The 21,699-nt window shown below is 65.0% G+C and overlaps 1 protein-coding gene across 4 annotated transcripts; it reads left to right on the top strand.

Annotated features, from left to right (window-relative positions):
• Nucleotides 1-524: 524 nt before the first annotated feature.
• KCNN3 (potassium calcium-activated channel subfamily N member 3) lies at nt 525-20,903 on the top strand. Of its 4 annotated transcripts, none has more exons than XM_074809645.1 (8): nt 525-1,377; nt 4,383-4,478; nt 7,900-8,318; nt 11,797-11,938; nt 13,801-13,911; nt 15,981-16,108; nt 16,299-16,368; nt 16,868-20,903. In XM_074809645.1, the coding sequence occupies exons 1-8, from the start codon at nt 661-663 to the stop codon at nt 17,162-17,164; spliced, it is 1,980 nt and encodes a 659-aa protein (XP_074665746.1). In that variant the 5' UTR covers nt 525-660; the 3' UTR covers nt 17,165-20,903. The 4 variants fall into 4 exon arrangements, with proteins under 4 accessions (XP_074665746.1, XP_074665747.1, XP_074665748.1 ...); XM_074809647.1 differs by lacking the exon at nt 525-1,377 and adding an exon at nt 2,138-2,155; XM_074809648.1 differs by lacking the exon at nt 525-1,377 and adding an exon at nt 3,757-3,793.
• Nucleotides 20,904-21,699: the final 796 nt, after the last annotated feature.

The raw sequence follows: 21,699 nt of genomic DNA, 5'->3' as shown, positions 1-21,699 counted from the left end.
TCGCTGCGGTCTCTGATCCCCCCTTGGGGACATCCCTGGGGTGTTGTGGTGACGGGGGGGGGACACACACCACCACCACCCCCCCCCAGCGCGGGAGCACCCGCTCCAGTTTCTGCCCGTAATCTCCAGTTTCCATAAGGGGATTACGGGGTTTTATATAACGGGTGGGGGGGATGCCCGGTGTCCCCCCCCCCGCGCTCCGGGGCGGTTTGCTTCCCTCCGGGGACCCGCAGCTGTCGAGGGGGGAAACCCGATGGGGGGGTTGGAACCGCTGCGGGGTCGTTCGGGACTTGTAGTCCGCCGGGGTGCACCGGCGCCGGTACCGGCGCCGGTGCACCCCGGCGGACTACAAGTCCCGAACGACCCCGCAGAGACGCAGGAACCGGGGGCGCGGGGCGTGTGTGTGTGTGTGTAGGGGGGGGGGATACGAAGCGGGGAGCGGGCGGGGATGATGTCAGCCTGCGGGGAGCCCCGGCGCGGCCAATGGCGCGGCGGGGCCGGGCCAGCGACGGCGGCGGCGGCGGCGGCGGCGGCGGCGGGGGCGGCGGCGGCGGCGAGCGCTCGGCAGCAGCGGCGGCGCCCATTCATGATCCAGCGTGCGGGGCCGGTGGCCGGTAAAGCGGAACCGGTGCCCGGTAAAGCGGCGCCGGTCCCGCCGTTATGGAGACATCGGGGCATCTCCACGATTCGGGCGTGGGGGACCTGGAGGAGGACGGTCGGTGTCCCTGCCCCTTACCGGGGGATGAACGGTCACCGCCGCCTCCCGCCGCGCTGCCGCCGCTCCAGCACAGCCTGTTGCACTCCTCGCCCGGGTCGTTACGGGCCCCTCCTCCTCCTCCCGCCGCCCCCGCCGCCCTCCACCCTTCCTCCCGCCACGGCAGCCAGCTCAACCTCGGCGACCACCCGGCGGGCTCCGGGGCGGGGAGCGGCAAACACCGGCAGCCCAGCCCGTTGGTTCACCGGCGGGACAGCAACCCCTTCACCGAGATCGCCATGAGCTCCTGCAAGTACAGCGGGGGGGTGATGAAGCCCCTCAGCCGCCTCAGCGCATCCCGCCGGAACCTCATCGAGGCCGAACCGGAGGCTCAGCCCTTACAGCTTTTCGGGGCCGGCGGACCCCCCGAGATCGTCGTCTCGCGCGAGGACAACCACGCGCCCGCCGCCCGTCGCCCCGACCGCCCGCCCGCTCGCCCGGCCCCCGCCGCCTTCGCCAAGGGGCCCAAGCGCAAGGCGCAGAACATCGGCTACCGGCTGGGGCACCGCCGGGCGCTCTTCGAGAAGAGGAAGCGCCTCAGCGACTACGCGCTCATCTTCGGCATGTTCGGCATCGTCGTCATGGTCATCGAGACCGAGCTCTCCTGGGGGCTCTACTCCAAGGTACCCGCGGGGCTGGGGGGCGGGCGTGGGGCCCAGCCACGCCGGACGGTGCCCGGTGGGTCGAGCGCGGAGCCGTTTGCCCCAGATAACGTCCCCCGGGATCAATGCGGAGCCGTTTGCCCCATCTGGTGTGGGATGGGGCCGTCCAGGCTGGTTGGGGACCGACGGGGCGGCCCTCGGGGCCTTACGGGGGGACGCTGCAGCCGCAGGTGTCGGACGGGGGGAGCGCCGGGCTGGGGGGCGCCGGGGCGGCGTGTGCTGGGGCGGGCGTCGCGCCTGGTCCCGGCGGAGCTGCCCCATGTGCCGGCGGCGCCCGGCACCGACCCACCAGGGTCTGCGGTGCCCATCGCGGGCGCTCCTCGAGGTGCCGTGCCCTCGGTGGCGCGGCGGAGTCCCCGCTCCGTCCTCCTCCGCCTCCACACCCCTTTCTTCCATTTTTTTTTCATTTTTTTTTTTGCAGGACGGTGTCTTTTATTTATAATTCTCCCCCCACGCCCCTTCCAGCTCCTGCTCCTGGGCTGCGCTGGTTGGCAGCGATATGAATAACTCTTTGTATAGACATCTGTCATGTTATTTATACTTATCCAGAGAGGGGAAGGCATCGGCACCCGCGCCGACAGGGCGTGCATGGCACCCATGGGCGTCAGCGGGACGGTGCTGCTGGGGGGGCTGGGGGGCAGCCGGCGGGGGTCCCTGTGCCACGGTGCCGCCGGTGCAGGGGAAGGAGCGGGATGGGAAGGGGCTGCTCATCGCTTCCTGCCATTATCCAGCGCAGGCGGTGAGGAGGGAGGCGCGGGTGGAGGAGGCGACGGAGCTGGAGCAGGTGGAGGGAGGGAGGGAGGGACACGGCTGGGGGTCCCATGGGTGCAGGGGACCCCACTGCCTCCCCACAGAGGTGCCCGGCTGGCGGCGGGGGGCTCCCAAGCCCTGGCTGCCCGCAGCTGCCGGCATCGGTTGGAGCACGGGGGCTGCCGGCAGCGGTTCCCTCTGCTCTGGCCAGGGAGTGCTTCGGTGCCGAGCCACCTCCCTGGCTCCCCCACCGAGGGAGGAGGACGCTTCACTTCGCTGCCGGAGCCTCTTCCCCGGCAGTTCCCGCTGCCCTTGGGCAGGAGCAAGGCCGAAGCGCCGTCCCCCACCTGCACCCACAACCTGTTGAGCCGCGGTCGCCCTCACCGGGCTCCCTGGGCCCTCCTGCCTGGTGCCAGGGGGGGACCGGTGGCCCTGGCTGGGTGGCCAGCAGCGCCGCTGCCACGCTCGCCGGCCCCGGCACGCCGAGCTGCTGTGTCAGCCGGGGAAGACCCCGTGAGTCAGCGCTGCCGCCGTGCAGCCGCCCACCCGCCGCCCCGACCCCTGCCCCGGCGCCTGCCGCTCGCCGCGATGCTCCTGCCGACAACCGCAGGGTGCGGGGGGACTCCCCGGCTCCTGCCCTCCCCAGGGCCCTTGGCCGGAGCTGCGGCAGCGGACGACGGTTTACAAATCCCCCCCGGCAGCCCCTGGTGGGAAACCAGAGCTTGCCGGCAGGAACGCGGCCGTGACCGAAGGAGCGTCTGGGGCCGGGGCCGGCAGCTGTTGTGCGGACGGGGATGTCGGTGCTGCCGGCCCTGGCCTGGCTCCAGCTCGGCCCCGCGCCACCGCGTGCTCCCCAGGCCGGAGGGTGCCGGGGCTGAGGCGGCAAGCGAGGATGCGGTGGCTGGGTTTTGCCTGCTCGCTGCCTGTCCCTCGAGCGCAGGCAGGACGGGGCCTCTCCTGCCTCTGGGATGCCACGGCTGCTTCCCAGAGCCACGAGCAGCCGGCGCAGCGTGGCTGGGGTGAAGCATCCTGCCACCTGCGTGGCACGGGGAAGGTGCGTGCCGGGGGTGCCGAGGCGTCGCCGCAGCTCAGCCGAGCCCCCCCCACCCGCCGTTGTTTGCTGCGAGCGTGGGATCCAGCAGCGGCTCTTCCTGCCGGGTCCCTCTGGACCCAGCACTGGCAGGAGCCATCGGTAAACGCGGTGAGTGTGTGGCAGCCTTTGCCAATAACGCTTGCCGGGAGGGCCGGTGGGTCCCCATGCTTTGGACAGGATTAGTGCCCCCGGGAAGGGTCTGGCCGGAGCAGCCTTGGCACGAGCCCTGCCCCGGAGTTTGCCTATTAATAGCCGTTGTTTGGTCCCCGGCACTTCTCTCAGCACCAGCCATTATATTCACACAATTGCGCGGCCGGAGCCAAGTCGTTAACAATGCGCCACCGCCTCCGCGGCAAATAGTCCCTTCTCCACGTTTAAATACCCCGGCGGGGATGGGGAACACCGGGGAGAGGGAGAGGAGCGAGGCTGAAGGCACCGAGGAGCGAAGGATGGGCGGGGTGTGCCGTCAGCACGCCGGGTCTCGGCGTGCCGTGAGCGTGCTGGGCCTCTCTCAGGGTGCCGTGAGCGTGCCAGGTCTCGGCGCGCTGAGGGTGGGGTGGAGGTGCGGGATGGGTGCGGTGGCAGGACAGGTTGGTTTGGGGGTGACACCTTGGTGCTCGGCGGGTGCTCCAGCACCGGCAGGGCTGGATTGTGGCCGTGGCAGCGTGAGCTTGCTGGTGACTGAAATGGGGTCTGGGGGGGTTGTCCGTGGGGAGGGGACGGTGAATCCTGCTCTTCCCGGTGAGGTCCTGGGGAGTGGCCGCTTTGGCCACCAGTGAATCAGGAGCTGGTTTAATTTACACACAGCGAATTAGCAGGAGGATCTAATAAGACCATCCATTAGGCTGCCATAATACTGGGCTCACGCCGGATGCGGCCAGGGCACCGGCATCACACCTCCCAGCGAGGGGAGGCTGGTAATTACACTTGACAGAATCAGATTTAAAAAAAACGTTTTGGAGAAAGGGCCGCTCCTGCCCGCGGTGCCGGCGGCGCCCTCGGAGCTGGGACAGCCGAAGTGCCGGTGTGGGGAGGGGAAGCATCTCTCCGGCATCGCGGCCAGCACGGGCAGGGTCCCGTGGCCACGTCCCCCCCTAACCCCCGCCCTGCTCTCGCCTTGCAGGACTCCATGTTCTCCCTGGCCCTGAAATGCCTTATCAGCCTCTCCACCGTCATCCTCCTGGGCCTCATCATCGCCTACCACACGCGGGAGGTGCAGGTAGGTCCCGGTGACGCCGGCGTCGAGCTCGGGGCTGCCAGGGCGGGCGGCTGGGGCGAGCTGCAGGGTTCACCAGGCACCCCGGTGCGATGCGGTACCCGAGCTCACAACCTCCCTCCTTGCTGGGGTCTCGGGGGGCACTGAGGGGTCTCGGGGGACAGCGAGGGGTCTGGCCGGGGTACGGGGTGCCCGGCAGAGCTGCTGGCGGCTGGGGGAGGCTCAGCCAGGAAGGGCTCGGACCAGGGGAGGTGCCAAGGAAAGCTGTGAAAATCCTTTCCTAATCAGGGCTGCCCACTCTCTTCCTCCCTGACGGCCCCGGCGTTGCTGGGAAATGAAAGGGCTCCCAGTTTGCTCCAGGAAGGCTGCGCTTCCCGCGGGATCCGGCTTCGGCACAATGCCGGCGTGTTTTGGGGATGGGAAGAATGAATCACTGGGCAGGAGAAGGAACATCTCAGGATGGGACACTGAAGCCCCCGGCCCTGAGTACCTGGTGTTTTGGTGCACCAAAAATCCCACCTCGTCCCGCTTGAGGCTGGGGGACGGGGCAGCTTTGCTGGCCGGGGGGGCTGGAGGAAGGCACCCCACTCCCTGCCTGCCTCCTGCCTGCAAGGGACCTTCCCGGGAGCCACCCCTCCTGCCTGCACAGGGACCGAGCCCGCCGGTGGGTTGCTCAAAGCAAATATTTGAGAGCTCTGGTTTTTGCTGGAATAATATTTACCCTGGGGTGGCAGCGGCTGGGGTCAGCTGGGCGGGCCGTGCCCCGACACTCGCTGGCTTCCTCCACTTGTTGTTCTTGGGTTGTGCAAACGCAGCGTCCACCCAAACGCCGTGAGCCCTTCCCGCCTCTCCCCCCCCCACCCCAAAATCCCCGCTGCCGTCCCCGCCGCGGGTCCCGCTCCCCGAGCGCACGCACTGTGCCGCCGCGGGCGCTGAATCGCGCCGCGATCCGGCTGCGCTGGTTCCGCTGGCAGGGAAGAAAATGAGATCGGTTTGACTTGATTTGCTCCAGACAAAGCCGGGCTGGCCGCTGATCGCCCTATTATCTCCTTGGTGCTTGTGAAGGGATTGCTGATAATCCGGCCGGGGATGGAAGCGGCGCTGACAGAGCTGTAAATCCTCAGCTTCTCGTCCCTCTTGCCTAAGGGGGGGCTGCGCTCGCCCTGCCGTGGCACTGCCAGACCTCCCCGGCCTCCGGGAAAGACTCGGCAGCAGCTTCAGCCTCTTCCCTCAGTATTAATTGTGTTAATTGCCAAGTCCTCCAGGACATTTGCAGCCCTCCCTGTGCCTCGGTTTCTCCAGGGCTGGGGCATCGCTGTGCCTGGGGTCCTGGGTCCAGCTCCTGTCCCCTCCCCGCCTGCCTACACCCGCTGTCACCCAGTGGGCTGGGACCGCGGCGGGTCCCCACGGTGTCCCTGTGCCCGTTGCCCACCAGCCAGGGCTGGAGGTGAGCAAGATCCTCCCGTCCCCCACCCCAGCCTCCCAGCTCCGCTTTCTGCTGCAAGGCCCGGAGCTGCTGCTAATTGCGTGTCACTCGTTAGGCTGAGCCTGTGCAGGGAGCTGCCAGCAGCGCCACCGGGTCCTCGCCCTCCCTGCGCCCACGGGCAGGGCCTGACCCGCCGCCGGTGGCACCCGGAGCTCGGTGCCGGGGGATGTCTCTGTGGTGCACCCCGGGGCAGGGCCTGTGGGTGCCCCGGGGTGCTGCGGAACGGGCCGTCCCCCACCAGCGCCACGTCTATGGCCACGGCGGGTGCTGGGGTGCGGTGCTGGCGAGGCTGCCAGCTCCAACCGGGGGAGGTTTGGGGGGGGGTGCACAGCCTCCCCCTGCTCTCGGGGTGCCCCGGGTTCTTTGTGCATTTAATTAGGTGAAGATTTTTCCCCCCACGCAGCTTCTCAGCTGCTTTCATTGTGCTTCGCTTGTCCGGAGCTGGGGTGACCAACACGCTCGCTCCTTCCCCTGCCGGAGCCGGTACTGGGGATGCTGGGGATGCCCTGTCGGGTACCGCTGGACTGCGCTGGGGTTTCCATGGAAACCCGCAGCAATGCACCGCAGGTGCAGGGCTGAGAGGGGCTGGCGCAGGGGGAACCTGCCCGAATCCCCCCCGTTGCTCCTTCCCTTCCCTGACCTGGCCCTTTGCAAACACCCCACACGCAGTCAAAAGGCTCCCTGCCTTTTTCCTCTTGCTAATTTGTTTATTTTTAACACCCTTTTCCAGGAAGGAATGGGCTGTCAGCTTGCTAAATGCCTGAGGATCTCCCTTGACAGCTTGGAGCATTTTTATAAACAATTTCTCAAACAAAGCAGCTAAAAGGAGCGGAGCTTTCCAAACAGAAAGGGAGGTGGCCGGGGACGGCCGCTCCGTGAGTCAGTCCCGGCGGCTCTTGCCGTCCCCGGGGAGAGCCCTGTGTGTCGTGCCGTGCCGGCGAGGCGGCTGGCGCAGGTGCACCGGGGCCTCTGGCGCAGCGGGAGGGTTGTTCCCAGGCGCGACGCCAGCCGGGGCCGTGCTCCCACCCACCGCCCGGGCTGGAGCGGCCGCAAGAGCTCCTGGTCCCCCGGACAAGCCGGTGCCACTCTGCGCTTTGCAGGGTCGAGGACACGCCGGTGACAGTAGTGCCAGCTGCCACGTCCCCCTTGGATCCCTTCCCAGCCGTGTCTTTGCCAAGCGCTGCTTGCGGAGAGGCCCCGAGGGCGTCCCCGCTGCTGTAGGTGACACCGGTGTCCCCGTTGCACCGGGGATGAGCCAGTGGCGGCCTTGGGATGGACCCGCCGAGGCAGGATGGGGTGGGTGACCCCCAGGGGTCTGGCCAGGCCGAGCTGGCGTCCCCCCAGCTCCTGCAGAGACCCCGACTCTGTCACCGGCGGTGGGAGAGGAGCTGGTACCCCGGATGAACCGGCGGTTGCCATGACAACCAGATCCCATCGCTGCCAGCGGCCGGGTGCTCTGGCTGTGGTGTTCCTTTACCAAAAGTCGCGCTGGCACTCGGGGCGTGGTGGCTGTTGGTGACACCGGTGCAGCGCCAGCAGGAGCAAAGGGGGTGGGGTGGCTCGTGCCGGTGCTTGGCGGCACCACGGCTCGCCTGTCTCCGTGCCCTGGGCCAGGAGGTGGACTCCTGCCAGCCACTGTGAGGGAACGAGCTGTCCCCGTGCTGTGTCTGGGCCTGTGCTCGAGGCCGGGCACCCTGAAGCTTTCTGGGGTGGCCCCAGCGCCGTAACCATCCCCTGAACACGCAGGCGGAGCGGCGGAGGGGATGGCGAAGGCTCATTCCCACCTTTTCCTTCCTCATCCAACCAGCCCTCCTGGCCGAAGCCATCCCCAGCTCCGCAGGGCTCTGCTGTGGGTTCCACCCCCTGCCCGTGGCGGGGTGCTGGTGGGGCAGGATTGAACGGGGCCACCGGTAACTCTGTGGTTTTGCCTCCCGGTAGCTCTTTGTGATCGACAACGGAGCCGACGACTGGCGGATAGCGATGACGTACGAGCGCATCCTCTACATCAGCCTGGAGATGCTGGTTTGTGCCATACACCCCATCCCTGGGGAGTACAAATTTTTCTGGACAGCCCGCCTGGCTTTCTCCTACACGCCTTCTCGGGCAGAGGCGGACGTGGACATCATCTTGTCCATCCCCATGTTCCTGCGCCTCTACCTGATCGCTCGGGTGATGCTGCTGCACAGCAAGCTCTTCACCGACGCCTCCTCGCGCAGCATCGGGGCGCTCAACAAGATCAACTTCAACACCCGCTTCGTCATGAAGACTCTCATGACCATCTGCCCCGGGACGGTGCTGCTGGTCTTCAGCATTTCCCTCTGGATCATCGCGGCGTGGACGGTCCGGGTGTGCGAGAGGTGAGAGGGGTTGGGGCCGTGGCGGCGGTTCGGGGGCGCTCAGCGGAGCTGCGATTGTCCCAGCGTGTCGTGGGAGGGATGTGGAGATCTGGGGACTCGGCTGTCACCTGCTGGGCAGGAGGTAGAGGCAGGGACAGCCCTGTCCTCGCAGCGCAGTGCCTGGGGACAGGCAGTGTCCCCGTGCGAGGGGACGGTGTGCGGTGCCAGCTGGCCCGGGAGCCCCGGCAGGGAGTCGGGGGGGACGCGGGGAGCAGCGGAAGCTGGAGGGGAAGTGGGGGGGCCGTGCAGGGGGAGAGGCCGGAGGCTGGCGAGTGGCAGCGCTTGGCTCGGGCTCTGGCGTCGCTGCGAGCGACTGCCATGACAACACGGCGGTGACAAACCCGCTGCCGGATGGCATCACACCGGCAGCGGCGTGCTTGGCACGGGGGTTGCTGTGGAGACCGGCCCCGGTGGGTACGGCTGCACCTCCGTCTCGGGGACACGCCGGCACCCCCGAGGGGAACTGGGGGGCTGCGGTGGAGCACCCCCAGTCCATCCCAGCGCTGTGCTGGGGGGGTTTCTCCCCAGCCACGGTGGCACGCGTCCATCCCAGGGCAGGGAGGGCAGGTCCCCGCAGGGTGTCCTGTGCCAGCGCGAGGCCGTCCCTGTCCCCAGGAGGCCGAGCTCGACGCCGCGCTGCCGTCAAAACACGACTAATTGTCCCGGAGGGCTCTTGGAGCCTGGGCTGGTCTGAAGGGAAGTGCCCAACACAAGACGATCTGGTGTCCGTGGGCTGGCGAAATCGCACAAAATCCCTTTTAAGTTGTTGTGGCCGTTCCATGCCGTTCTCAGAACTGAGGTGTGAGGGATCACCGGGGTCCCCTGGGACACCCAGCTTGCTTCTGAGTGCTTGCGAGGCGGGAGGAAGGCCACCCCTCCTCTTCCCCAGGGTGGGGCCCATCACACCGGTCACCCCGTGAAGGGGCATTAGAGCAGCTTTAAGTACCGTGGCAGCGGAGCAGAGCGGTGCGCTAAGATTTTACAAGCTTTTACAGGCTGTGTTTGCCTTCCTGCCTCCCTTAATGATGCTCTCAGGATGTGCTGGATAGTCGTGCGCTGCTTAATTGTGTTTGGGAGATTTTTATTTGCGCCTTCTAAACGGGGAGCGGGCGGACAGGCTCCCAGGGGATGCGCAGGGGGTTGGTTCTGCACCTGGGGGGCTTAGGCTGGAAAACATGATGTAAATAAAGAACCATTAGCGATTAAAAAAAAAAAAAAAGAAAGAAATGACGCAGACGAGGCGCTGCAGATCACCGGCACCGCAGCTGCCTCCACCTCCTTCTGTCTACAGAGCGGCAGATGCGAACCCGGGGGGGTGGTCCTGGGTGGGGTGGGGATGCGCTGACCCAGGGTGTGCGTGACCCCTGGGACATGCCCCGTCCCCAAGGGATGCACCGGCCCTGGGTGCCACACAGCTCCCGCAAGGGCCACCCAGGACGTGTCCTCACTGATGGGAGGTTGCGGTTGCTGCACCAGCGCTGGAAACCAGTTTGTTGTGGCTTGTGGGACCATCGCTGCTGGGGCCGGGTGGCTCGGAGATGGTTGTGCCACTCCAAGACCCCGGCGCTGGGGTGACGTGACCGTGGCACGTCCCCGTGGCACCGTGGGCTGCTCCGGTGCCCGCGGGCGCAGCATCGCTGCCGGGCATCCTCCCGTGCCCACCCCGGCGGGGGGGCCACAGCTCTCCGAAGGCAGCGAGTCGCTTAGCAACCTCGCCCGCTCGCCCGGCCGCCACGCAGAGCTGCCTGCGGTGCCGGCAGCGCTGCCGGCCCTGCCCGCCGACGGCGCGCACGTGTGCTCGCACGTGTTCGTGCACGTGCAGCCAGCCCTGCTCCCCGGGGTGAGGGTGCAGCCGGCCTGGAGCTCCCCGGCAGCGCTGCCCATGCCGAGGGGGGTGTGTTCGGCCCAGCCGGCGCTGCCGCAGCGTCCCCGGCGTGGTGATGCTCCGCTCGGCGCTGGCGTGGCACCGGGGCGATGCTGGCGGTAGCCCCGCTGGCCACACGCAGTGGGGGCAGGCAGGTGAGGGGGCGATGGGAACCGGCGCTGGGGTCTAAGCGATTGCGACAGCCCCTCTTCCTGCCCGCGCCAGCTGCGGCATGTGCCAGCCCCTCCTGTTTATCAGCTGCTTCTGCTCAAAGTGCTTCTCAGAATAGAAAACGTCCGTCTGTCCGGCGGTGCCGTAACCCCCTCGCCCAGCACGATGCTCCCAGGGTCATCCCCGCGGCTCGAGAGCTCAGATCCTGTGCACGGGCTGGGCTCAGCCTTTCCCAGGGGAACACACTGGTTGGGATGGGGGTGCGTGAGGCTGCCGGGATTTTGGGGAGCCCTGCCGTGACCGCTGTGATGGGCTCTGGCTCCCCTGGCCAGTCCTGCCCAGAGTGCGGCAGCGGCTTTCGCCGTGGCCAAGGGCACTTTCTCGTGCACCGGAATCTCATCTGAGTCTCCAGTTAGTTGGGGGGAAAAACATTTTGGAAGAGGAGCAAACCCAACTGCTCAGGGAGCGAGGAGCTGAGATGAACCGGGGGGGATTGCCAAAAGCTCCATCTGGTTTCCCTTTAATGATTTCATGAGGAGGCTGGGAGAAGCCTGCCGGGGAGAGGGATGCGTGCAGGCAGGAGGGTGACCATCCTGCTGTGGTGGGGCGAAGGTGCTGCCTGTCCCTGCCCACCCCAGGGCTCAGGGCTGAGTCCCGCTGCGGGCTGGGCCAGTCCCGGCTCCATCACCGGGAGCCAGCGCTGTATCCCCCGGGACGCATCCCCGGGCTCGCACCGGCCCTGGGGAGCCAGAGGCAGCCGGGGCCTCCGGTTGCGTGTTTGCCGGAAGAGCCACAGCCGGCTGCCGGGCCGGCCAGCGCGGCCGCTGACCTCGCAGCTCAGCAGGGACACGGCCACAGAAACTTTGCAGCACCCCCCCGAAGCTGCGGCCGCTCCACGTGTGCTTCATCTCGAGCGTGTGAGCCGTTCCCCCGCGCTGTCCGAGAGCCAAGCGCATGCCGGAGCCTTGGCAGGATCCGTCCCCGGGGCGGTGCAGGGGGAAGCGGGCTCAGCCCGAGCTGCGGCAGCGGGGGGGATGCGGAGGAGGATGCCGGTGGCGAGCTGGCGCGGTCGGGGGCTTTGCAGAGCCGCAGCTGTTTCTCCCATCAGCCGGCTCGCTCTGCCGTGCCACGTGGCACCGGGGACGCAGGCGGCGGGACCGGGATGTGGTGACAGGTCTGACTGAAAGCAGAAGCCCTTTCCGTTGAGTTTTCGCTCTGATTTTGTCCATGTGGGTTTTCCTGCGCCAGAAATTGCGCAACCGCTGCTGCAATGGGGCATCCTGCCGCGTTATTAATCCCTACTCCCTGTTGCACAGCACAGCCTCGTGCCAGGGGAGCCCCCACTGCTCCCCGCGGCCGTCCCGGTCCCCTGCCATGACACTGATGCCCGTGTCTCCTTGGCAGGTACCACGACCAGCAGGATGTAACCAGCAACTTCCTGGGTGCCATGTGGCTCATCTCCATCACCTTCCTCTCCATCGGCTACGGCGACATGGTCCCGCACACCTACTGCGGGAAAGGTGTCTGCCTGCTCACCGGCATCATGGTAAGGGCCGTGCCGAGCCGGTTGCCCATCCCGTGGGCTCTGCCCGTCCCCGTCGTGGCAACCGGGCTACTGGATTTTATAGGGATCCCCTTCCTGGTTGGCTTGTCCATGCATGAGGCGTAACGGCTTCAGCCCCGAGGTCTCGCGGCCTGGAAGGTGATAGAGCTGTGATTGCAATTATTGTAAGCGTGGTAATCAGCAGGACGTGGCGGTGTGGTGGAGGAGGTGATGGTGCAGGCTGGGTGTGCCTGGAGGGTGCTGCAGTCCCGCAGGGCGCAGGGTGGGACACCGGCCGGTCCCCGCTGGTGAATTCCGGGTGCCTTTGGACCCGCGTTCAGCAAGGGAGGGGGGAGCTGGGCCTCGGCGGGATCAGGGGTGTCCCCAGGGAGCAGAGGGGCCCCCGAGCATCCCCTGGCCGTCCCTGTTCACACCACCTGGCTTCCATCGCCCGGAGCGATCCCAAATGCTCCCACTGAGAGCCAGGACCAGCTGGGAGCCCTCCACCCCCCCGCGCTCCCGCCGGCATCACCGCTCTGCCGCCGCTTCGTTTCCTCGTGGCTAAAAGGTCACCGTCCCCCCGTACCTGCTCCAAGGCGCCCGTGACATGTCCCAGCTTGCAGCGTTCTCCAGCCGGGGCGGCCGAAGCAGCGGCCGGGGGCCCTGCGGTCGTGGCTCCTCCACGGATCCACCCCAGCACCCAGCACCCCTCAGCCCCAGGCCATGGGGATGGAGCCGACCCCCCTTCCCAGCTGCTGCCTGGCAGCAGCATTCGGGCTCAGCTCTGCCGCTCTGTGCCCCGTGAGAGCCGTCGGGTGTTAATTTTATATTATCTGCAAGCCTTTGATCTGTCTCGTATGAGGTTGGGCGCCAGCGAGGCTGATGCTGTTGGTAGGAGCCAAGCGAGGGAGAAAATCCCTTACGGGGGGGCTGCGGCGTTTCCCAGCAGCTCGCTGAGGGGGTCCTGGTGCCGTGGGCTCCCAGACTCCCCCCCACGCCCCAGCCAGTGGTTACTTTGAACTGAGAAACCAGCCAGCAAAGCGTGCCCCCCCCTCCCCGGCACCCATCCAGCAGCACAGCCCCTCCCGTGCCGGGCATGGGGACCCCCAGGATGGTGGGGGGCTCCCCTGGGCTCCCTGAGCCCCACAGCACCGGGAAGAGAGGAGCGGTGGGAGCCGAGAGCACACGCAGCGGGACCTTCGGGGATGCTAAAGGATTCGGCTGAGAGCATGATGTTAATTAATGACTCTTTAATAAATTAAGGAACGTTTGCCAGGATCGTGGGCCTCTGCCAGAGTGCCGGGAGGGGGGAGCGGCTCATCTGGTACGGGCAGCAGCAGGCAGAGTGCAGGAGCACCGCAGGGAGCGGAGGCTTGGCACCTTTGCTTTCCAAAAGACAAATACGCGCCGGAGATGACGGCGACCGCGTGGATCCGGCCCTAATCGCCGGGATAAGCGAGGTCCCAGCTGTCGCTGTTGGGAGCCGGGGTGGTTCAGGGGGTTCCGATTCAGGGGACCCCCTCCCCCCTCTCCCCCAGGTTGCCCGGTGCTTCCCCACCGCTCTCCCACCCCGGGCCCCTCTCAGGGGCTCCCGGTGTCACAGGGCTTATCCTGGCCGTGTCTAACGGGTGCCGGGGATCTAACGGGGATCTGACAGACGCCACTGACCTCGTAAAACAGCCCAGGCCTCTCCTGTTAATCATCCAAAACATCATCAGCCACTCAAGGACACCCAGGCTCTGTGATATCTCCTCATTAGGATAATGTGGGTGGGGGTTATGGAGCTTTAGTTAATTACGGGGTTGCTGTTGTACGAGGTTGCTGGAGGGTGACAAACTCTTCCCCCGACCAATGTCCCTGCGCAGGGTGCTGGCTGCACGGCGCTGGTGGTGGCTGTGGTGGCCAGGAAGCTGGAGCTCACCAAAGCTGAGAAGCACGTCCACAACTTCATGATGGACACGCAGCTGACGAAGCGGGTGAGGTGCCGTCGGGGGCCGGGCTGCGTGGTGGGAGCTGGGGATGCGGGGTTCTACGGTGGGAGGAAGGTGTCACAGAATCCCAGAATCATCTGGGTTGGAAAAGCCCTTGAGGCTCCTCCAGTCCCACCATGAACCTCACCCTGACCGTTCCCAACTCCACCAGATCCCTCAGCGCTGGCTCAACCCGACTCTTCAACCCCTCCAGGGATGGGGACTCCCCCCCTGCCCTGGGCAGCCCATTCCAACGCCCAACAGCCCCTTCTGCAAAGAAATCCTTCCTAAGAGCCAGTCTGACCCTGCCCTGGCGCAGCTTGAGGCCATTCCCTCTTGGCCTGCCGCTGGGTCCTTGGCTCAAGAGACTCCTCCCCCCTCTCTGCACCCTCCTTTCAGGGAGTTGCAGAGGGCCAGGAGGTCTCCCCTCAGCCTCCTCTTCTCCACACTAAACCCCCCCAGTTCCCTCAGCCGCTCCCCATCAGACCTGTGCTCCAGACCCTGCACCAGCTCCGTTGCCCTTCTCTGGACACGCTCGAGTCATTCAATGGCCTTTTTGGAGTGAGGGGCCCAAAACTGAACCCACTCATCGAGGGGCGGCCTCCCCAGTGCCGAGCCCAGGGGTCACATCCCTTCCCTGTCCCTGCTGGCCACGCTGGTGCTGGTACAAGCCAGGATGCCATTGGCCTTCTTGGCCCCCTGGGCACACTGCTGGCTCATTACCAATCCCCCCAGGTCCCTCTCTGACTGGCAGCTCTCCAGCCACTCCTCCCCAGGCCTGTAGCGCTGCTGGGGGTTGTTGTGGCCCAAGTGTCGGCACCTCTGGGTGCGGGTCCCGCGGCAGACCGTGTCTGAGCACCTTGGGTGCAAGCGCAGGCGCAAGCGTTACGGTAGAAGCAAACAGGCCCAGCTCTGTGTCAGGGATTTAGGTGATGCAGGATGCTCAGCCACACCCCCAAGAGGAAAAGCCTGTTTTGTTTTTTTTTTTTCCCCCTGGGAGGATACAGACTCCCTCCTCTTGCAGAGCGTGATCTCACTTAGCTCGGTGTCAGGAAGACAACTGGATTTCGGTGATTCAGTGCCTCGCTGCAGACGAGAGCCGCGCTGTGAGGCTCCTGCAGTTTCCATCCCTGAAGAGGGACCCGGAGGCCGTGGCTGTGGCGGGGGTCCGCGGGGGCACTGGTCGTGCCGGGGTCTGGCGTCACATCCCCAGCACATGCGGGGGCTGCGGGGAGGACTCTGGTCTCAGCAGCCTCGTCACGGCAAAGCGTCAGCAACCCGATAGCGCCGGGCTCCGCACACCGGCAGCAGGAGTGATATTTTATGTCGGGGGTGGTGGCAACGTGAGCGTCGGTGCAGCCCGTGGAAGGGTGCCCTCCCTGCGCCGCGATGCGGCCGGGGCACCCCGCTTCGCCCCAGAGAGCAGAGCCCCGGGCAGAGCCGTGTGCTGGCAGGAACCCCGATGCCTCGGGGATGGTTGGGGGCGGCCTTGGCGTGGCCAGGCTGGGAGAGCAAACAGCCGGTCAGCCCCGCACCCCTGGATATGGATCCGTGGGCTCCGTGCCAGGCAGACAGCGGCCAATTCATCTTGGAGTGAGCAGCAGAGCTGCGGTTTAGCCAGGGAGCCTGCGGAAACCGCGTCCTCGTGCCGGCAGCCCAGCCCCGGGACCTGCCAAGAGCAGCAGATGGATGCAGGAATTGAGAAAAACTTCGGGATTTTCACTTCTTTTTTTTGGGGGGGGTTTAGGGTACAGCCTCGTGTGTGGGTGAGGAGCCCGGTGGCGGAGCATCGGCGCAGGGTAGGATGGGGATGCGGGTGCACCGGGAGCTGAGCCCCACGGCTCGGTGCGGGCAGCTCTGCCTGCCCGTCCTCCCGTTGGAGCTGCCTGTGATCCCTTGCAAAGGTGCAGGAGTGTGGGAGCGGAGCCGAGCGCCTCGCTCCAGCTGGGGCGAGTCAAGTGCTCTTGCAGCACCCGCTCACGAACCGTCAGCTCACAGCAGAGCCAGGCCGGTGTCTCCGTGAAATCCCGTGTGCCGGCGCAGCCGGTGACCCGCAGCCGACTCTCCTCCTGCAGATCAAGAACGCGGCAGCCAACGTCCTGCGGGAAACGTGGCTCATCTATAAGCACACCAAGCTGCTGAAGAAGATCGACCACGCTAAAGTCAGGAAGCATCAGAGGAAATTCCTACAAGCCATTCACCAGTAAGGGGCTGCGCACTGGGCAGGGGTGCTGGGAGGGGGGATGCTGAGCCCCAGCCATGGGGGAATCGTGGTTCTGCCCCTGGTAGGGGCGTGGGGACAATTTCCCATTGCCTGGGACGCAGACGGGTCTCCAGCTGCGGTTTGTAATTGGGGAGGGGGTGCAGCCGCGTCGCTCTTTCCTCCTCCCCAGGTTGCGGAGCGTGAAGATGGAGCAGAGGAAGCTGAGTGACCAAGCCAACACCCTGGTTGACCTCTCGAAGGCAAGTCCCCGCGGCGACCTCTCGGCTCGGCCAGGCTGCCCGAGTGTTTCTCTTCACTTGGAAAAACTAAAGTGGACCTGGCTGACCGCAGGATGCTCCGGCTCCATGGATGTCAGCTGGGAATAGCTGCCGGGGGGTGGCTGCCCTTGCAAGGCCGGGAGAGAAACACAGACACAAGCCAGGGGCTGGTGGGGGGTCACCCTGCTTCCAGAAAAGGTCTTTGCTCCCTGCACCCCATTTTGCAGCCCCAGCTGGGGGTACCATGTCTTGGCAGCACAGAGTCAGCCGCCCCTTTCCCCTCCGCCTGCGTGGAGGCAGGATTTCCTCATTTTAATGTCCCTGGGTGAGCTAAGCCGTGGTCACAGTGTCCCGTGAGCTCCCGGAGAGGGCTGAGATGGGGCAGCTCTTTGGCTTTGCTCACAGAAAGGGGTTAAAGGGCTCGGCTCTGCCAGCGGCAGCGGCACTAACCCCTCCGCTGTCCCCTCTGTCCCCTCCTCAGATGCAGAACGTGATGTACGACCTCATCACCGAGCTCAACGACCGCAGCGAAGACCTGGAGAAGCAGATCAGCAGCCTGGAGTCCAAGCTGGAGCAGCTCAGCGCCAGCTTCAACTCCCTGCCCCTGCTGATGGCCGACATGCTGCGCCAGCAGCAGCAGCGCCTGCTCGCCGCCGTCCTGGAGGCGCGGGGGGTTGGCGTGCCGGTGGGCACCCCCCAAACTCCTCTCTCCGAGAGCCCCATCGGGGTCAGCTCCACCTCCTTCCCCACCCCTTACACGAGCTCAAGCAGCTGCTAAAACGCAGCCCCTCAGCCCCCCACGGACAGGGGAAGCGTTTCCACGTAGGTCCCGAGGTCTCCATGGACTTTCTTCTGGTCCTCGAACCGCCGCAGGACCCTTCGGCCGGAGCTGGTGGGACCAGCAGTGCCGAGCGATGCTCGGAGCTTTGCCAACGCCTTGGTATCGGGAATCGCATCCCCATTCAGGTGCCTCTACACGTGGTGAAGGAAGGGGACGGGAGGCGACGCCTCGGGCGAGCCTGCGCCGCGGCGTCCGGTGGCGGACAGAAAACCCACGCTCAATCTCAGGTCTTCACATTTGAAAACAAAACCAACAAGTCAGAAGCACTGAAGCAACGGAGACACCAGAAGGAGAGTTTTCCTCCCCTGCGTGGACCCCGCCGGGGGGCCGGGGTGCTCCCCTCGCCCCCTGCCCCTCTCACCATCGCAAAGCCCCGCTGGGCAGATGCCAACGTGGTGGTTTCTTGCACAGGCTCTGACCTACGCTGCCCACGCTCCATCCCATCTCCTTACCAGGACCCACACGACCCCCCCCTCCTCACATTGCCGGGTGGGTGACAGTGTCTGGCCGTAACCTCCCCCGGGGGGGTTCTCCGGAGCTGTGAGTGTTTTCTGCCCGGGGCAGAACAAGGGATGCTTCTTCTTTCTGGTCCTCGGTGTCATATTCTGCCTGGAGACACGCGCCAGAGCCGGGAAAGCAGTGCCTCAAGCGTGCGGGGATGCGGGGCCGGGCTGAGCTGCCCCCAGCCGACGCGGCGATGGCCGGTGACGGGGCTGGCGGGCCAGCCCGGGCGCAGGGGGGGTGGTCTCCCGGTGCTCACATCCCCAGCATTTTGGGAAGCCAGCAGGCTCTTTGCAACGGCCTCAAAACTGCCGGATGAAAAACCCCATCAGCTACAACCGCCTCCGCTCGCCGCGGGAACGTCCACGCTCGAGCCCAGCCGGCAGCGCCGAATCCACCGAGGTCGAGCGGGAGCTCGCTGGCAAGTGATGTAGTAGCGGGGGCAGGCGCTTCATCTGTTTAAAACAAAGCCCGTTGCCTTCGGGCCGCTTCTGCTGGGTTCGGTGGGGATCAGCAGCACCGGCCGGCGCCGGCACTCGGTATTACCCACCGCCTGTGCCTGCCAAAGTGCAGCCCCTCATGCTTTTGCTTTCTTTTTTTGTCGGCATTCAGCTTCCTGAGGTCCCCTTGCACCACCTGGCTACTTCTGGAACCAGCCATTTTCTAGTCTGTTTTCACCATTTCCCCCTTTTTCCTCCCCAGTTCTGCCCCGGGGTCGTGTTCGGGCTCTGCCAGGTCCTTGCATGGAGCCCTGCGCGCTGCTGCCGGGCTCCAGCTTTGGGGCTGGTGTTTGCTGCTTTCAATGAAAACTCAGCAGAGGCTATTTATATATTTTTAAACAGATGAAGTAACCATGTAATTACTCCGCGATATTAATTACACCTCACCCAGCAGTGTCAGTAATTGTAATCAAAGTCACTGTGTTACTCCAGGTATACTCAGCCTGTAATCTCCTTTGTAACTCTTTCCCTTCCATAAATAACGCTGGATTTTGTGCGCACGTAGGCAGGGACGTATCAGCCCGATGCCGAGGAATTTCTGTGCAAAACTCCACTTGCTGCTGGTGGTAGGTGGTTTACTCCTTGTGCCCTGCAATTAAACGTACATAGAAAACAAGCAGTAGCTAGCGAGGAGCGCTCCCCCCTGCCGGTCCCAGCCAGTGGCAGGAGGAGGAGGAGGAGGAGGAGGAAGGCTGCAAGGTGACAGCAGGAGCGCTGCAGAATGAGCTCCTGGTGCTGCAGAAGTGGTTGCGTTGAGCCCGTCGGTAGCAGGGTAGCGAGCCACGGTTGTTCCCATGGCATTCAGGGAGGAAAGGAGACGCACGGCGCTCGCTGCCAGCCTTTTCTGGTCCTCAGCGGGCAGGAGATACTCGGCTTCTGGGAACGAGCTGCTCTTCCCCTCTTCCAAGCTCTTGTCATTAGTGTAATTGCAGGGTGGGCAGGATGGCTGGGAGAGCGTCGCTGCCTTGGCAGCCCCCCAAGGTCTATTCTTAGCCCCTGCTGCTGCTCCCTGTGTGCCTACAGGTGACCCTCAGCCCTACCTCCCCGGCAGGACGAGCTTCTGCCCAGCTCGGTGAGGAGGTTTCCAGCGTGGCAATGGAGAAAAGGTTGCAAATTCTGAGAATGAGCCTGAAACGTGGTGGCTCCACTGGCCTGCGGGCAGCCAGCAGAGAAAAAAACAATTCCACGCCTCTCCTGGGGTTCGGGCAGGAACAAAGTGCTGCGTGCGATGGGGCTGTGCAGGGGGTGAGGTGCAGAGATGTATCCTAGAGCGTCAGAGAGCCGGAGGAAGTGTTGATGCTCGAGAGTTGATGCCGCCTTACAGGCTAATGATCAAATCTGGGAAATCAGACTAAGACGAGACCAGGCACTGTCAGCTTGCTGGGCCCTGAGGCGCCGGAGGGGCGTGAAGGACCAGTGGTGAGAGCTTCGGGATGGCAACTGGTGCAAGAGATGTTTGTTTTGGGGCAGAGCCGCTGCTTCGGCAGGATTTCACCAAGGGCTGACAGGAGCTGGGCTGGGGCGGTGCGATCTCTGCACCTCGCACCCCACCCCCTGCATCCTCCAGCCTCACCCCTGCACAACCCGCACCCCAAACAACCCCTCTGCCCGAGACCTCGCGGCCCTGGCTCCGCACCCTGCGCCTTTCACCCTGCGTCCTGCGCGCCCCTGCACCCCCCATCCCACCCCCTGCATCCCATGCACCCTGCAGCCCCCACCCTGCTCCCCACACCCCACCTCCTCCCACACCCCCATATTCCACCTGCACCCCTGCCAGTGCTTCAACACCAGTGCCGGTAGCCCCACTGCCCCGAGCACCGGGCTCACCGGACCCCACCGAAGCCAGCACCGGGACTAACCCCCACCCAGCCCCGCTGCTGGGACTGGGGAGCCACCCCGATGCCACAGGCATGGGGGGGGAGCCCCCAGCACCCCAGCATGGCCCAGTCCATGGCATCCCTCGGTGCTGGGGGGCTCTGGGCCCAGGGTGCCTGCCTGGAGCTGCCGCCCTGCTCCCTACAAGCGGCTCTCGGTCCCCAGCAGCGGAGCAGCCTCGGTGCCGGCGGCAGCCCCCGCCTCACGCCCAGGGGAACGTGGCAGCTCGAGCTGGAGTTTCCCTTCGTGGCAGCAGCTGGCAGAGCTCCGGTAAACAGCTCCAGTAAATGCTCCCCAGCCGGTGCTGTCTACACACCTAAGAATGTCATTTTGGAGCCTGCGGCCCCGAAGGGCATCGGGCACAAGTGGAGAGAAGAACTGGGACCAGCGACCGAGGTGGAGGAAAAGCACAAGAACAAAACTGCGACGCAGAGTTATAATCCCAAAGAGATGCCGCCCTCCCGCAGCTGGGAAGCATCCGACCCCACACACCAATGGGGCTGAACCCCGAAGCCCCTCCAGGACCCACCTAGCCACAGCCAGTCTCATTTTTGGCACAGCCTTGGTTCTTTTTTTTTTTTGCTCCACAAACCTCCTCCCTGCGCTGCCTGCGAGGAACCGTCCTAGAAACGCCAGAAAAATACCACGTCCTCTCTGCAGACTCACAGACGTTTCTGTCCAGACTTAAGGAGCTTCGACCTGGGTTTGCATCTTGCCTCTGTACTGCTCGCTTCTTTTTTAACAATAGGGGAAAGCATAATAGTTTATTTTAACTATGAAATATATTGCTATATTATAAAGGTTATTGTAACTTTCAATTATGGTTTTGTACCCAACCCGGTTGTCAGCAGGCAGCGACGCCAGCCTGCTGCCACAAATGTCTGTTTCTGAGTACAGCCGCTGCTCCCGGTGAGGACAGAGGCCAGGGCTGGCAGAGAAGGGGCGCAGGACCCCCAGCCAGAAAGGCTCCCCACGCTCCTTATCCTTTACCCTCCAGGTATTCATTCCCATTACCTGGAAACTGGCCCTTTAGCAGGTCCAGATCCACGTAGCCCAACAGCACCAGAGCTTTGCTTCTCCCAAAGGAAAAGGTCTCCCCCCCCTTTTCTCAGCGGTTTCTGGAAAGCCATTCCCCCCCCCCCAGGTTGTCTCCTCCAGCTGAAGGAGACACTCAGCTCCCTGGGCACGAGCTGTGCAAGAGCCAAAATTCCCCCTTTCCCCCAGGATGGAGGCTCTCGTGGAGGCTCTCGTGGAAGAATTGTTTTGGGGTGCGCTGCTCCCCTCCTCCAGCCGGACTTTCGGCACGGTTTTGGCTCAGCGGGGGCAGGATCCAGGCAGGCTTTGAGCTAAGGAATCACTTGTGCCTAGGAAAGGCTGAGGGTGCAAACACCCTCCTCCCCGGCAAAGCTGCTCCGCGCCGCGCTGGCTGCCGAAACGCGCTGCTCTGCGCTGGGTCTGGGACCTGCAGGCAGGCAGGCAGGGCTGTTCCTGCCTGCTTTGGCTCCCAAGACGCGGAGCCGGGCTGTGCGGGGTTTGCTCAGAAGGAAGCAGGCAGCAATAGTGTGCTCACTTTTTCTTCTCAGGTCAACACCTAAT

Source organism: Strix aluco, chromosome 30, assembly GCF_031877795.1.
Source record: "Strix aluco isolate bStrAlu1 chromosome 30, bStrAlu1.hap1, whole genome shotgun sequence".
NCBI classification, from domain to species: domain Eukaryota; kingdom Metazoa; phylum Chordata; class Aves; order Strigiformes; family Strigidae; genus Strix; species Strix aluco.
This window is presented reverse-complemented; position numbering and strand designations above follow the sequence as displayed.